At 40.7% G+C, this 13793-nt stretch overlaps 1 protein-coding gene across 3 annotated transcripts in view; it reads right to left on the reverse strand.

Moving 5' to 3' along the window:
- Positions 1-13359, reverse strand: part of MATCAP2 (microtubule associated tyrosine carboxypeptidase 2) — a 30685-nt gene extending 17326 nt beyond the window's left edge. The window contains exons 1-2 of one of the 3 annotated variants that reach the window (XM_052792821.1): positions 13148-13357; positions 5368-6050 (exon numbers count right to left, since the gene is read on the reverse strand). In XM_052792821.1, the coding sequence (XP_052648781.1) occupies positions 5368-6050; positions 13148-13172 (708 nt within the window). In that variant the 5' untranslated portion in view covers positions 13173-13357. Of the gene's footprint in view, positions 1-5367; positions 6051-13147 lie in introns of all 3 variants that reach the window. The other 2 variants (XM_052792831.1, XM_052792848.1) reach the window with 2 other exon arrangements.
- Between the last annotated feature and the right edge of the window lie 434 nt (positions 13360-13793).

Here is a 13793-nt window from a genome sequence, read left to right on the forward strand (position 1 = left end):
TCTATTCTCTGGGTTAGGAAATTACTAAGAAGGGTGCTCACCACTATCACCTTCTCCCTTGACTCCATTTCAAGCAAAACGGAAGTCCTGATAATTCTTTCCAAGTGGGCAGGTGTGACTCTGGAAGCACTGAAACAGGGACAGCCATCTCACACACACACACTGCCACCAGCACACAAATCTCTGGGGAGTGGCAGATCGCCCCAGCACTGAGATGGGCTCCATCACCAGATGCCACTGGTTTTGACACTTCTTGTCACAACCACCCCAGCTGGTGGTGGTTCCTGAGGGGAAAAGGTTTGGGATATTTTTGGATCCCAGGCACTGAATGCAACACGGAGCCCTTCATTTGGGGTTCTGCACCTGTCTCTGAGGTGAGATGACTCAAAGTGAGGTGTTGCAAGAACTTGCTGGGAAAGGGCAAAATCCAGCCCAGCGTGCCAGCTCTTGCCTATTCCAGCATCCAACTGTGAGCTTATTTTCCAGCCTCTGGGCCAGCAGAAAGCAAGGTAGTGATATTGCCAGAGTTCCTAAGGCCAAACTGTAAACTCTTCAGCAACAGGTAGAAAAAATGGAAAAAAAGAAGGACTATGCGGCTGTGCCAGCTTACTGGTCAGGAGTAGTAATTCCTGTTATTTTCATTATTATCTAAAAGGTCTGGTTTAATCCCTCTTATCACTACCAAAGAGTGCCAAAAGAAGCAGCGGTCCCAAGACAAGTCCCCTTGCACAGCAAACTCTGCTGATGCTCAAGAAAGTCATGTCACAGAAGCACTACCAAGAGCAAGACAAGGATCTGTTTAATTGATAGGTTTAGGTTGTGGTTGTAGTGGCTTTTTTAAACAAATTATTTACAGCCAAGAAGGTCTCTGAATCCCAAGTCACCCATGTGCAGCAACACAGCTTAGTTACTTGAGAGTTATTGTAGATACATATAGTTATCGTAGATACATGCTCATGAATCATTTAAGGCAACCACGTTAGAAAATGGGCTCAGTGACCTAGGCGTCAGCCCCCTGCATTCAGTCAGCTCATCCTACGTTCAGAAGCAGCCCTGCTACAAAAAGGTTATGGTCTCTGTTGAGATTTGCAAGACAGACAAGGCTTGCAGGTACCATCACTTTACTTTCCTCCCTACATAGCTTATTTGCTGGGGGGGGAAGCCTCCCAGGTGCATCTTTAGGTAACATGAAGATGTACCAGATGGAACTTGTTAGTCTAATCAACAGCCATAAAATGGTGGCTGCCCTCCTTTTTGGGGTCAAGTGGAAAGAAGGGAGAGAGGTAAGAGCAGATTTTTGAGGCTAGTCTACTCAGGCTGTAGTGTTTTGAGTTTTATTCAGTGTTTTCAGTGGCTTTTTCTTTTGCATGCTTGTTCTCAGTGAGATAAAGAGCTTTGTTTAAGTAATTTAGAGCTGACAGAAATATTTTTAATGAAAAACTTTTCAAATACTTTGCAAGGAATTAAAAATTAATACTCGCTTGGTTTTTGTATGAGACTGTGTCCTGAAATAAACCTATGCTCCTACTGTAGTATCATCTGAAGTGATCTAGTCTCTTTCAGTGGAAGAGAGAAGTTTGTGTAGGACTCTGAGAACTTATGCTACTTGGATGGCCTGATATGCTTTGTCTTAACACACTTACCTATAAACCTTAGTTTAGGAGGGAATTTGTTACCAGTGCAGAATGAGTTGTTTTACAGTTAACTGCTCTTCACAGCCAGTGACACATTCTTGAATCTTCAACATGCCTAAGCTGTGACATCACCTGGACATTGCAAAGGATTACTCAGTGTTGAATGTCATGTTGTTTAGCCTTCCAGCTCCACCTAACTATTTTTTCAACATCTGATAAATTTGCTAATTGTAGGCTACTTGTATTAATGACTTAACAGGTGTGTAATACAAACACTTGCAATGTGGCACAACCGATTTATTTATTTACTAACTCAAAATTGCTATAATTTTAGGAGTACAAGGGAAAAGGATATACAACTCTTTCATGGGGGGATTACTCATTCAACAACATAATTATTTTTTTTTTTTAAAAAGTATGTATATAAAAACAGATTTCCTGCCTTCATGTACAATTCAAAGAAACAGGTGTTGACACACAGGTTACTTGAAGTTGCAACTTCCTTGCTGATTTTGTTTCAGCAAATTGCAACTGTTAAGTCATCTGCTCTGCAGACACTGGGGACAATTACTTCTAGCTAAGTATTGCCACCTCTAGCATCTGTGCAAAAATAACAAACATGTTAAATGTTAAGAAAACTTAACAATGAAGGACAAGTAGTTTGAGCCAGAAGGAGTGCTAATAAGAAAACTTGCATAGCACTTACGAGTACACAGTTGCTGCACTGACCTTGAAACACAGCACTAAGAATTAATTTCTGTAATATTAGATATGTTAATCAATGTGAAAAGCTGCAAGTCTGCATACTGGTTTTTATTCTCAAGTTCTCTTCCTTAAAAGCACATATTGTGTGACTCATGAAAGAACCTTATTATGAAGAAAACAAGATAAAGTAGAAAGAGAGAAACAAACAGAACCAAGTATGAGAAGAGGGACATTAAAAAATACCGTTTTCAAATGTATTAATAATTAAAAAATGTTTACACTATGTCTGTGAAAAGTCAATCAATAGAAGTGTTGGGCTGTGCCCAAGGTTTAAAATCTTTGATTTGACTAGAGGCCTGGGGGGTGAAGTGGGTGCTCATAAGCCTGTGCATTCCCCATTGGAGCACTGCTGTGTTAATAGTTTGTAAATTAATAGTGTTCTTTGACTTTAAAAAAAAAAAATGGGGTAGGGCGTGACTTGTCTTCCGGATATGTTGCAGTAATGCTATATTAATCAATTCCACAGACATGCACAAAAGCAGAAAGGGCAATAAGAAAACACAATCTGTTTTAATATCCTAGCAGGCTATGCACAGCTGTGGGTAAAAATACTTTTGAAATTATTAAAAATCATCTAAAATTCTGAAATGTCAGGTTTTGAGCTCATTTCACAGAACTACCCTAAAAGCCCCCTATAAAATTGGTGAGTTCTGTCAGTAAAAAGCTAGTTTTACAGAGATATTACTCACGGAAAAGCAAGCAAGTCGAAGTTGCTACGCACCTTTTATAGAATAAAATAGGAAGAGTTCCATTCCTGTTCACAGAAACCAAAGCTTCCTAAAATAAGTACAGCAACAAATGAAAGCCAAAAAATGTTTAAAAAAAAAAAATTAAATTTATCCTTGTTGCAGGAAAAAGGACAACTATACACAGTTGTGTTTTTACAGCTGACCCGAATCTTGACACTGTGAGTACTTTTTTTGCAACCGAAGACATCTTTCCTGAACTTAACACTTCTTATAAGATACCTACATGTTTCTTCTGACAAGTAAAATCTGCATGGAAAAAAAACATAGCACTGGGGAAAAGCAAGTGCTCATACAATATTTGCTGATTAAAATTTTGATTCATGCTGCTTTTTCTGGATAGTAAATTTGCATGGAGATGAAAATTTCTAAAGCTAGTTGTAGCTAAAAAAGAGAGAATGCCACCTGCTGGGCTTGGAAATGTGTTAAAGCTGCTTTTTTGGTCATTTATATGAAGTGCGATACTGTTGTTCAGTGTTTTTAGGAGCAGAACTTTGAAGAAATGTTTTTCTTGCTAAGAACTTCTGTAACTTAAACTACATCTTATGAAACAATTTACATCCTCCTTGGTAAGTTTCAGAAATATCATACTTAATTGAATATTAAATCCTTTGCTGCTTTTTATAAAGTTTTTATAAAGCCTTTATTTTCCCAAGCGTTGTATGTAAAGGGAAAAAGGTAGAGCTACAAATTGGAATAATATTGAGGAATCATTCATTGTTAAAACATTCATTATTTAGGTGTGGGGTTTTTTATTAAAAGAAGGTTAAATCAATGATAGGTGTGCTCCATAAAATCATCATGCATAAAATAATTTTTAAGGCTCTGCTACCTCATACTGAAAGGGATAATTTGTATTAAATTCAGTTTGGCAAATTAGTTATTGTTGATTTGCTGTAATTTATGATTAATGTTGCCAATATTCCTATAAAAACCAAAGGAAAATTTGCTAAAAAGCTCTAGTCAAGGAGTAGTTTTATTTGGTGTCAGTATGATTTAGTTGGTTGCTTAGAAGTATGGAAGCTGATTTTAAGAACAGAATGGCTGTTCTCTGTTCTCATAAGAAAATAAATTCTTAATGAAAGCCCAGCTACTGAGTTTTTAAAATATACAGATATTTTTAATGTGAAAATGCAGACCAGGCCTTACAATACAATGACTTAATGGGTAATAACACCTACGTGTGTTCTTGGATTTGAAAAAAAAAAAAAAAAGGCAGACTCTTTACAAGTCAAGAGTCAGTTATTAGAATCCATGGTACTTTACTTCATGTATCCTTTTCACCAAGAATTTGGGGGGGGGTTAAGTGAAATATTCATATCACAATGAAACTCGTGGAACAGCAGGATCTATTCCCAAGTTAAGTATCACTTTAAACATGAGATTCTCTATTTAGAAAAGCTTGTCAGACTTAAATAAGATCTTTCTAAACCATTTTAAAATAGCAAAAGTGGGAAGAAGACTGGTTCTGTTATTATATAGATAAGCACTGGTTTTTGTCACTTAGGTCAAAGTTGAAAGCAAGGGTTTTGTTGTTGTTTTGGGGTTTGTTGTATCTCAAAGACAGGTAGGAAACCAGGGTAGTTACACAGAATGGGAATGTCTGTAGCTACGTTACCAGTGTGGCTGCATATGGGGGGGAAGAAGAAAGAAAAAAAAGGGGGGAGGGGGCGTGTCTTTTTAAATTTTACCTCTCTCTGGAATGGAATTGTCTGCTGTTGACTGAGCCTAATGTATATGCAAATATGCTTTCAAAGTTGATTAAAACAAGGAACATCAACATATGCTTATCCAATAACCATGACCTCAAATAATTGCTATTCCCTCCCAATCCCTGCGTCACCAAGAGGATTGGCACGATTTCTACACTGCTTTTTTCCTCTGTTTATTAAAGCCTATTTAGGCGTTGTATTTTTCCTGTATTGGACTCCGCTTCATTGCCTAAAAAGCTTTCTTGCCTTAAATTATGTTTCATGTAAACCCATTTTTAAGGACCTGTGCCTTTATCCTATAGAATCCTGTAAGTGTTAGGAAGGCTTTCATTTTTTAATCAAAAAGATGTTCTTTCAGTTCTGCTACTGTATTCTCATCTTCTGTGCATTTTTCAAACAGTAGGGGAGGATGATAAGGAGAAACAACTTGCTAGAAACAAAGCCAAATACCACCTTAATAGGCATAGGAAAAAATAACCAGTGGAAAAGGAGGGGAAAAAGTAACTATACCTGCTTAAGAAATCGGTCAGATGCATGGCTGTGCTTAGCTAACACGCTTGGCAGAGCAGGGTTTGCATATTCAAATTGAGGATTGTATGTGAAATCTGACTTGAAGAATTTCATCTTCTCTTTCTCCACATTGGAAGGCTTGATTGCAGTCAGTAAACAGAGTTTTTGGCCTGAGACATCACTTTCTTTTCCATGGCTTTTTGAGGACTGGGATTGCTTTGGCTTTGTTAGATTAAAATGCCTCTTAGTTCTACTTCTGGGTCGTGATGGCAGTCCTACGCTGCTCCCTGCAACCGAAATACTGTTTGTAAACTTCATGCTGGTAGACACTGGGCCAGTGACAATGATGGAGGGCTGTCTGTTTGTGCAGTACCACCCACCGCTGAGCAAGGGTAGTGGGACTTTGATTTTGCGGTGCTCATTGCTTCGCAAGGTGGTAGAACACTTCGTAGTTTTTCTGTGTTTCTTGTGGTGAGCAGATGACTGCTTTTGAGCGTGGTGTTTTTTCTCCTCTTTGCTCTGCAGAAGGACATTGTAGCTACTGGTTCCTGTTGTGAAAATGTCCTTAAGGATCCCAGAAGGTGGGTGCTGGAGGCTGTTTTCATTATTAATGTTCAGCTTATGTTCTTCTGGACTCAGGACTGATTTTTTAGAAAGCTCTGTCTTAGGCCAGTGAAGTTTTTCTGCATTGAGGGGAGAAAAAAAAAAAAAAAAAGGCTGAGGAAAAATTTGATTGTTTCATACAGCAATACTAATCTTAAGGACTCAAAACTGCAACATAAATGAAACACAGAACTTAACTGGAGTCACGTCAAGTTAATCTTGACTTCTAGACATATGGGAGAATTGTGTGTGTATAACACTTTTGAACAATTAGACTGGGACTTGTAAGATCCAGCTAAACAAGTATTTTATGCTTGAAACTCCATGCATGAGTGCACTGTTGGCAGCTAAGAACTAACTTGTCTAAAACAAGACTCTGTGCAGGACTTTAGGAATGTTTACTGTTAGATTAATAAATTTTTAGTTTTGAGCAAAATCTGATTGACCTTTATCATGCAAGGAAGGCTTTGTGTATGGATAAAGACTAACTTAAAAAATAGGAAACTGTATAGGAGTACGTGAGCAGTATTTACAGTGAAGTCCCACAGGGATCTGTGCTGTGATATAAGCAGTCTGGTGTGGTCTCATCTGCAAAATCTGATTCACAGAATTTACTCTCAGAAAGGATGAGAACATGGGAATGGGCCAGCCACTGTGAACAATTTACAACACTGTACGAATAGTAATATAAGTTTAAAAGACTTCAGTTTCACATATTCCTTCTTAATACAGACAGTAAGCTATAAAGAAGAGAGAGAAGAGAGATCAGCTAGTTACAAACACACCTCTGAGAATCCTTAAGGCAACACTGTCATTTCATCTATTCAAAGTTGTTCTACAAAAACAGCTGGCTTTAAGAAAACACTTGAGAAGAAACATTGTAAACAAAACTGAATGCAAGAAGTGAATAAGGTTCCTTTAATGAATGAACCTTCCTTTCTTGCTCTGACCCCTGGCATAGCCTTCAGGGGAGGTAGCTCCCTGGTGCAGAGCAGCTGCACAGAAAAGTCATTGAGAATTAAAACTGTATTTAATATTTGTGCTGGCTTGTCAGAGAGAAGTGACCTCTCTTCACTGGTTCTAACCATCCCCTTCTCTCGCCAACCACTTCATCCTAGAACATTAGGTGAGCCAAAAGTAAGGGCACAAATAAATCCTGCCACAGAGAAATGCTTCCTACTTCTGCGCCTAAAAAGAAACGATTCACGGAACAGGAGATATGGCCAGGGCCTGATTAAAGCCCACAAAAGGGATTTGAGCTTCAGCCCACAGTTATACATAGCTGAGCTGTAATTACTTTACATAGAGTAATTATACTCTGAATGGAACATTAGCAAGAGATCATTAAATGCCTCCAAGGGAAAAAAAAAAATCAATAGTAGTTTAATTTCAGCTTTATTTTCACAGTAAAGTTAGGTTTTGCTCCCAACATAAGCACCATGACAATGTATTTCATGCTGTTGGATCTCTGTCAGTTCCATGTCAATCTGTGTTCCTCAGTTCTCCTGAAGATGCTGTTCTAAAAAGTAAAAAGACAGAGGTCCTATTTGCATGAACATATGATGGGAAATCTGCAGCCTGGGTGTTTTCTCCACTGGAAAGAGAGAGATATAGAAGCATTAGATTATTCTCTTCCACTAAAGCATGCGTATCTTATGCAAGCTCAGTTTTGTTTCACAATAAGTTTGCAAATCCTCTTTCTATGCTTGGTGCAGGAACATGCTTCTTGGCATTCCTGTTCAAATTCTGTCAGATCGTTCTCATTGCATACATGACAACCTGTCTACATGGCTTATCTTGCTTTACCATGAGCTGTTGTGGTGAGAAACCACAGTTTCCATCACAAGGAAAACACCATCAAAACAACTACCATAAAATGAGATGCATTTCTTAGATAACAGAACAGGATGGCTGCTCTCACGTATTTGTTTCTTCGCAAGTATTTGAGGTTGACTTCAGGCCTGTACCAAGTATTAGATTATGAGAATCCTTACCTTTAAGAAGGGCAAATGAAAAGGAACGTTTCCAGAATGTCTGAACACAGAAATATTACATTTCTGAGCATGTGACTTGGCTTGTGTAGACAAAATTGAAGTTGGAAATTACACAGCTGCTACTTAAAATACAGATGAGATAATAATGTAACAATAGCAGTGTTAACGCTTCACCTTCTCTACTAATCAATTCTCAAAAGCCACGAAGAGCAGAGAAGCCTTAAATTGCTACTACACAGGGAATAAACTGAATTAATACTACACGTGTGTCTAAGAAGTGATAAAGAGAAACAGAATTCAAAGAAACAACTCAAAATGACCTTAAACCGCCCCCAACCTTTTGTGTCAGTTCAATACCAAAAATTCATGACAGTAAGCTTTCAGAGTACAGTTGGCCAGTAACAAATGCATTTATATCTGGATAATTTCTGAACATCACAAGTCAGAATTCTCCTGCAAGTGTCACAAATGATGGCCAAGTGCTGAACACGCCCTAGCAGGTTTCACATGCATGTGGTTGACATCAAAAATAGTTGTCCCCAATTCTGTAGTTACTTTATATGTGCAATCTCATAGCAAAGTGATTTTTCAGCTGCCAAACTAAGTATGGCTATCCTTAATTTTCTCCCAACGAAAGAAGGATACTGTTTCACGCGTATTTGTGCTGGAAACCTGGAATCAACAGATAATCCAGCAGATTTGAAAGATTATATTGGATAACACAGCAGTTTTCACACAAGTCATTAACTGCCAGTCTGAATTTTTGGATTGGTCCTGGGAACATCATTATTTTACAAAATAAACTAGAAAATAATTTTAAGACAACATCAAAATCATGTTGCAAAACACCAAATTTTAAAGTTCTTTCTCTAGCACATTTGTTTAATCTGTAATAGTCCCATTTTAAACTCACATCTGTCAGACAGCATCAACCAAACTAAAAATACGCTGTCTTCTAGGAAATTCAACTTATTAAAACATATCCAAGAGTTTCCAAGGATTAGCAATGCCTGGTGATTGAAACAGAGGTCTAGTATTCTGAATATAAAAACAATTCGTAGCACAGCCTGTGTTCTGGAAACATGCTTCAGTGTTTCAAGAAGTACTGAGATACCATACCGCTATAAAGTAGCCAGGCAGAGAATGGATTATCAACCCACATTAATTACAGATTGGCCAGCAGTGATTTCCAGCTTTTAAACTCTGGATACCATAGGACAGATGTCAACAGATTACTTCTAAAAGGTCTGAGAAAGGCAAATTGAAAGTCACTGTACTATGGCATAATTCTATGCTGCATATCACGCTACATATCATATAGGTTTTATCTTTTGTATCTCATCCACATGTGTTCTGAGAAGTACAAATTTGAATTTCCTGACTTCACATATTTCAGTTTTTGCAGCAGAATACTGTCAAAGAACATATGCCCAAGCCTCCAGTTACCTTTGAGAACCTCCATAAAAACATGTAATTTACGCACAAAGATTCTCTTCATTGGTCTCACTTCCAAACACTCAAAGTCACAAAGCCCCAAGTCCTTCAACAATTAAAAAAAAAAAAAAAACCCACAACAAAACTAGCATAGTCTCTCCCAGAAAGATTTCCCATCATGTTTACTTCCACTTATTTATATTTTGTTCCTCTCTGCAACAACACAGTAATAAAAACATAGGTCCTAGAGACATGGCTGAATTGCTAAATGAAACAATCTATCAGGTTTGGAGTGGAAGTTGATGATGTAGAAAGAAGCAAGGAGGGGGCAGAAGAGCTGCCTGTCCCCATGTTGGCATCATCAGGGTACCAAAGGACAGAAAACCCTCCTGCTCAATGGAAACTTGCTCTGTCTTGGCCTGGAGTAGAGCTCTGCCCCTCTTTGGAGCCATTGTGTTTGGTTTCTTCTACCCCTTAAGGTGGGTTAGCAGGGCAGCCAGCCAGCCAGCGGCAACTTCCCCCGTGTGTCTAAAGCATCTCACGTGAGAGCAGGTCATGCTGTAGCCAAAATCCCATTGTTCTCAAGATATTTGCTGGAATTGGCAGTACTGGACTTACTCCATCCTGCAGATGCAAATGTACCATGTGTCACAGAACACCACAAAATACCACAGGCTTGATTTTGCCCACAGGGGAGTTTTACCCCTGTGTAACTTCATTTTATATACATGTAGCTATTCCAGTGTCACAGCAGTACTGGAGAAGGGATGTGGCCCAAGACTGCTAACAGAGGATATGTGGGAACCACAAATCTCATTATAATTCTGCACTAATGGAATACTTTGCATGTCTAAGTTGCACCCCAGTCACTAGCTGTGAATCTTGTAGCATCGCAGACACTGCCTAATCTTGTCAGAGGTTATTTGTTAGGAAAACCAAGTTAGACTTTATCTTATATTCAGGAGGTAGGTTATATTGTTGATTTCCATCCTTTAAAAATTGATGAATTGAGCTGATCTTTTATTATGTTAATAATACGTATGGTAAAATCCCAACATAAGAATTTTTCCAGACTTTGGAGAGTGTTGTAGAAAAATCTTCCTCTAGGCTACTGGGTAGCTACTATCCAAGCAGCTTCTTAAATACCTGTTCCATAGATGGAATGAGGTTAATGATAGATATTTGTGGGCACAGATCTCTGTGTCCAGCTAGCCTTGCTCTAAACAAAGTAGAGAGCTCCTGCGGTTTTCGAGCAGCTGTCACTCAGGTTATGTACGCATAATGGACAAATCCTTTCCAAACTGTAGGTGTGATTCTTACAGTGCTTAGCAAAGATGTTATTGGAGCAGATCCCCCTATCCTAGGAATGTAATGGTCTGAGCCACTGCTTTTGGTTTTCAGTTCACTGTTACCATGTTAGAATACGCTTGAATTTTTTTTGTATAAAATCAGAAACCGCTTCCAATAGCTTGACTTGAATTTTCAAATTTATAGAAATGCAGATAATGTATGTGATCTGTCTACAACTAATATGAAAATAGTGAAGTTTGAGAGATGAGAAGAAAATACATGGATGTGACAAGTAAGATTTCTCCTTTGACACATTTTGCAAATGTACAATTACATTACAAAGAAATATTTATCTTCAATATTCAGATAATATGAATAGATTAACAGCTACATGTAGTTTATGCGCTCTAGACTGTATGGTTTGTGGGTGCAGAGGGCTGTAGAAAGAATATTCTGCAAAAAACAGGCAACAGGGAGTGTTGTATATGAATCTATAATGTTCCACTGCCTCTCAAACACTACAGACTTATGTTTGTGGTGCAACAGAATCTGACCAGATTCCTGTGGTCTATTTCCTCACCACTATAAACACCCTTAAGGTTTACAAACACTCAAACTTTGAACAGAAAGTGTCAGACAACTTGAACTAGACAGCACTGGAAGCTCTGTCTATAATGACTAAAAATGGTTTAGCTATAGCGTTAGTCAGCAAGCTCCTGTAAAAATACTGGCATTGAGCTATTTTCTATTTTCACAGCATATTAGTTATTAACTACAGCCTGTATGATGTTGTGAATTTTGACATTTAACCTAAGACCTTTTTTCCCCCCCAAATATCCACCTATTTACTTTCCTCCTGTAACAGCGTTATCTGTCATTCAACTTTAATTCTGAGCTCCAAAACCAAGGGCACGTTTCAACTATGAGCCAACTTATATGTCTGATTCATTAACTGCCAGTGTTTGTAAATAACTCTGAAACATCCAGCATTTACAGGACTCATTGGCATGATTTTGGACTGTGCAGTTTGTTTTTTCTTCTTTAAAATTACAATGATATTTAATATGTACTCTTTCTACCTTAAAAAGTATGAACTGACTTGTAAGCAATTTCTTGCATGCATGTTTCTACACTGAAATATATTATGTAAGTGACTCCAAATTCAGGTTCTTCAAATTAAATTACATGAGCACAGTAATAATCAGTAAAAGTGAAGACTTGGCCCTAATGAAATGAAGTAACAAACTCCCATTGATTTAATAGACTCGGGATATAATCACAAAACACTGATTTATAGACAGACCTGCACAGGACAAAGCTCCTATCCAAGGAGATCTCTGGCTCACTCTACTGCAGCACGGGTGTGTTCAGGCATATTTGGTGGAGGGGTATGGACCCCAAATAACTACCTTTCCTTCAACAAATCTCAATCCTTTAAGATTACAGTTGGTGGTGTACATCTCTAGGGATGCTCTGTCTGATTCCATGAACTTTATTTCTACTGCCATTACCAGAAGTAACACCCTACTGATATCCATGCACAGACGGAACAGCATATAAATTACGCAGAGAAAAGTAACTGTAAGAAATATCGATTATGATTGTGACAGTATGGTATGAAGGACACTAAGCTATCTCCACCAGATCTCTTCTAGATAGATTTCCCCATCACAAAGTAACATTGGCTTGAGGCAGCTGAAGTAATGACACATGAAATCACGTCAAATTTAAACAAGAAACACATCTGAGTGAAAAATTTGTTTTGCAGCAGCAACTGCATTGTAGATTTTCCTACGTACCACAGACACATAGCAGTGAAGATAATAGTTTTGTGTGGTATCAAATACTTTTCCATATTATCATTATATAGTCATAATACAGGGTTTTATATACACATAACTTCTGTGAAAACACAGCAAAGAGGAGAGCCAAAGAGTGACAGACACCAGATGTAATTAGTAGCAGTTTTATTAGCGTTCTGACTTGCATCTTCTGCCCCTCGCTCCACCGAAAGGCAAGCGGGTGTCACCTCCCCACTCCCCAGTGCCCCTGGGAAGGGACAGGGCCCGCAGGTAAACACACTGCCGTCCCCGTTCACCGACGGGGCTCCTGCTTCGCCGCCTTCCCTCAGGTGCGAAGCACCTCCCCGCCCTGTCCCTGTCCCCGTGGAGCAGGTACGCTCACGGGAACCCCTCGGCTGATTTTTTTTCTTTTTCTTTTTCTTTTTTTTTTTTTTTTTTTTTTTTCCGCGGGGGAGCAGCCACCAGCATCCCACCTGCCTCAGCTCCCGCGCTCCGGGCGCTGTTGGAGAGCGCCTGAGGGGCCGCGGGGAAAGCGGCCCCACCTCGCCCCTCCTGCCGCCGCAAGCCCCTGGCCAAGCCGGTACCGCCCCAGCCACCCCGGAGGCGAAGCCGGTGCCCGGTCTCGCCTCAGGCTGCCGGGCCGGGGGCGGTACTCACCGGTGACACGGATGGACTCCAGCATGGTGCTCCGCGGGCAGCTCTTGCCCCGCTGGCTTCCCCCTGCGCGGCGGAATCGGCCGGGGCGGGCGGCGGGCTCCCGCCTCCTCGGCGGGGAGGAGCGGGGAGCCCTGAGGGGAGGCGGGGGGGGGGGGGCAGCTAGCGGCGCCGGGCGCGGCGCGGGCTCTGCAGGCCTCGACGCCTCACCGAGGCCAGGCCGGCCCGGCCCGGCCCGGCCCCGCCGCGGCCGAGGGAGCCCGGCTGGCCCCTGCCCGGCAGGCAGGAGCCGCTCCGCCCGGACCTGCAAACTACAAGTCCCGGCATGGCCTGCGCCGCCCGAGCGCTGGCGGAGGGGGGGCGAGCTGCATCCTGGGAGCTGTAGTGCAGGGGACCGGGCGGCGGCGGGGCGGCCCGGCCGGTGTCCTGGGATGGCAGCCGGCCAGGCGGGCACCGAGCTGCAGCCAAAAACGTCGCCGAAAGAGCCGGCTTTACCACACCGGCACGACTCGGCGTCAGGTGCCGGCAGCACCGGCGGGTTTTCAGCGTCATCCGTTGCAGGAGCCTAACAGGCGTAACTTGCACTGAATCCAGCGTCTGCGTTGCAGTATGCTGATAGTTATCAACTATTGCCACTGCTGCAATTGAT

The sequence above is a fragment of the Harpia harpyja genome, chromosome 1 (genome assembly GCF_026419915.1).
Source record: "Harpia harpyja isolate bHarHar1 chromosome 1, bHarHar1 primary haplotype, whole genome shotgun sequence".
NCBI lineage: Eukaryota > Metazoa > Chordata > Aves > Accipitriformes > Accipitridae > Harpia > Harpia harpyja.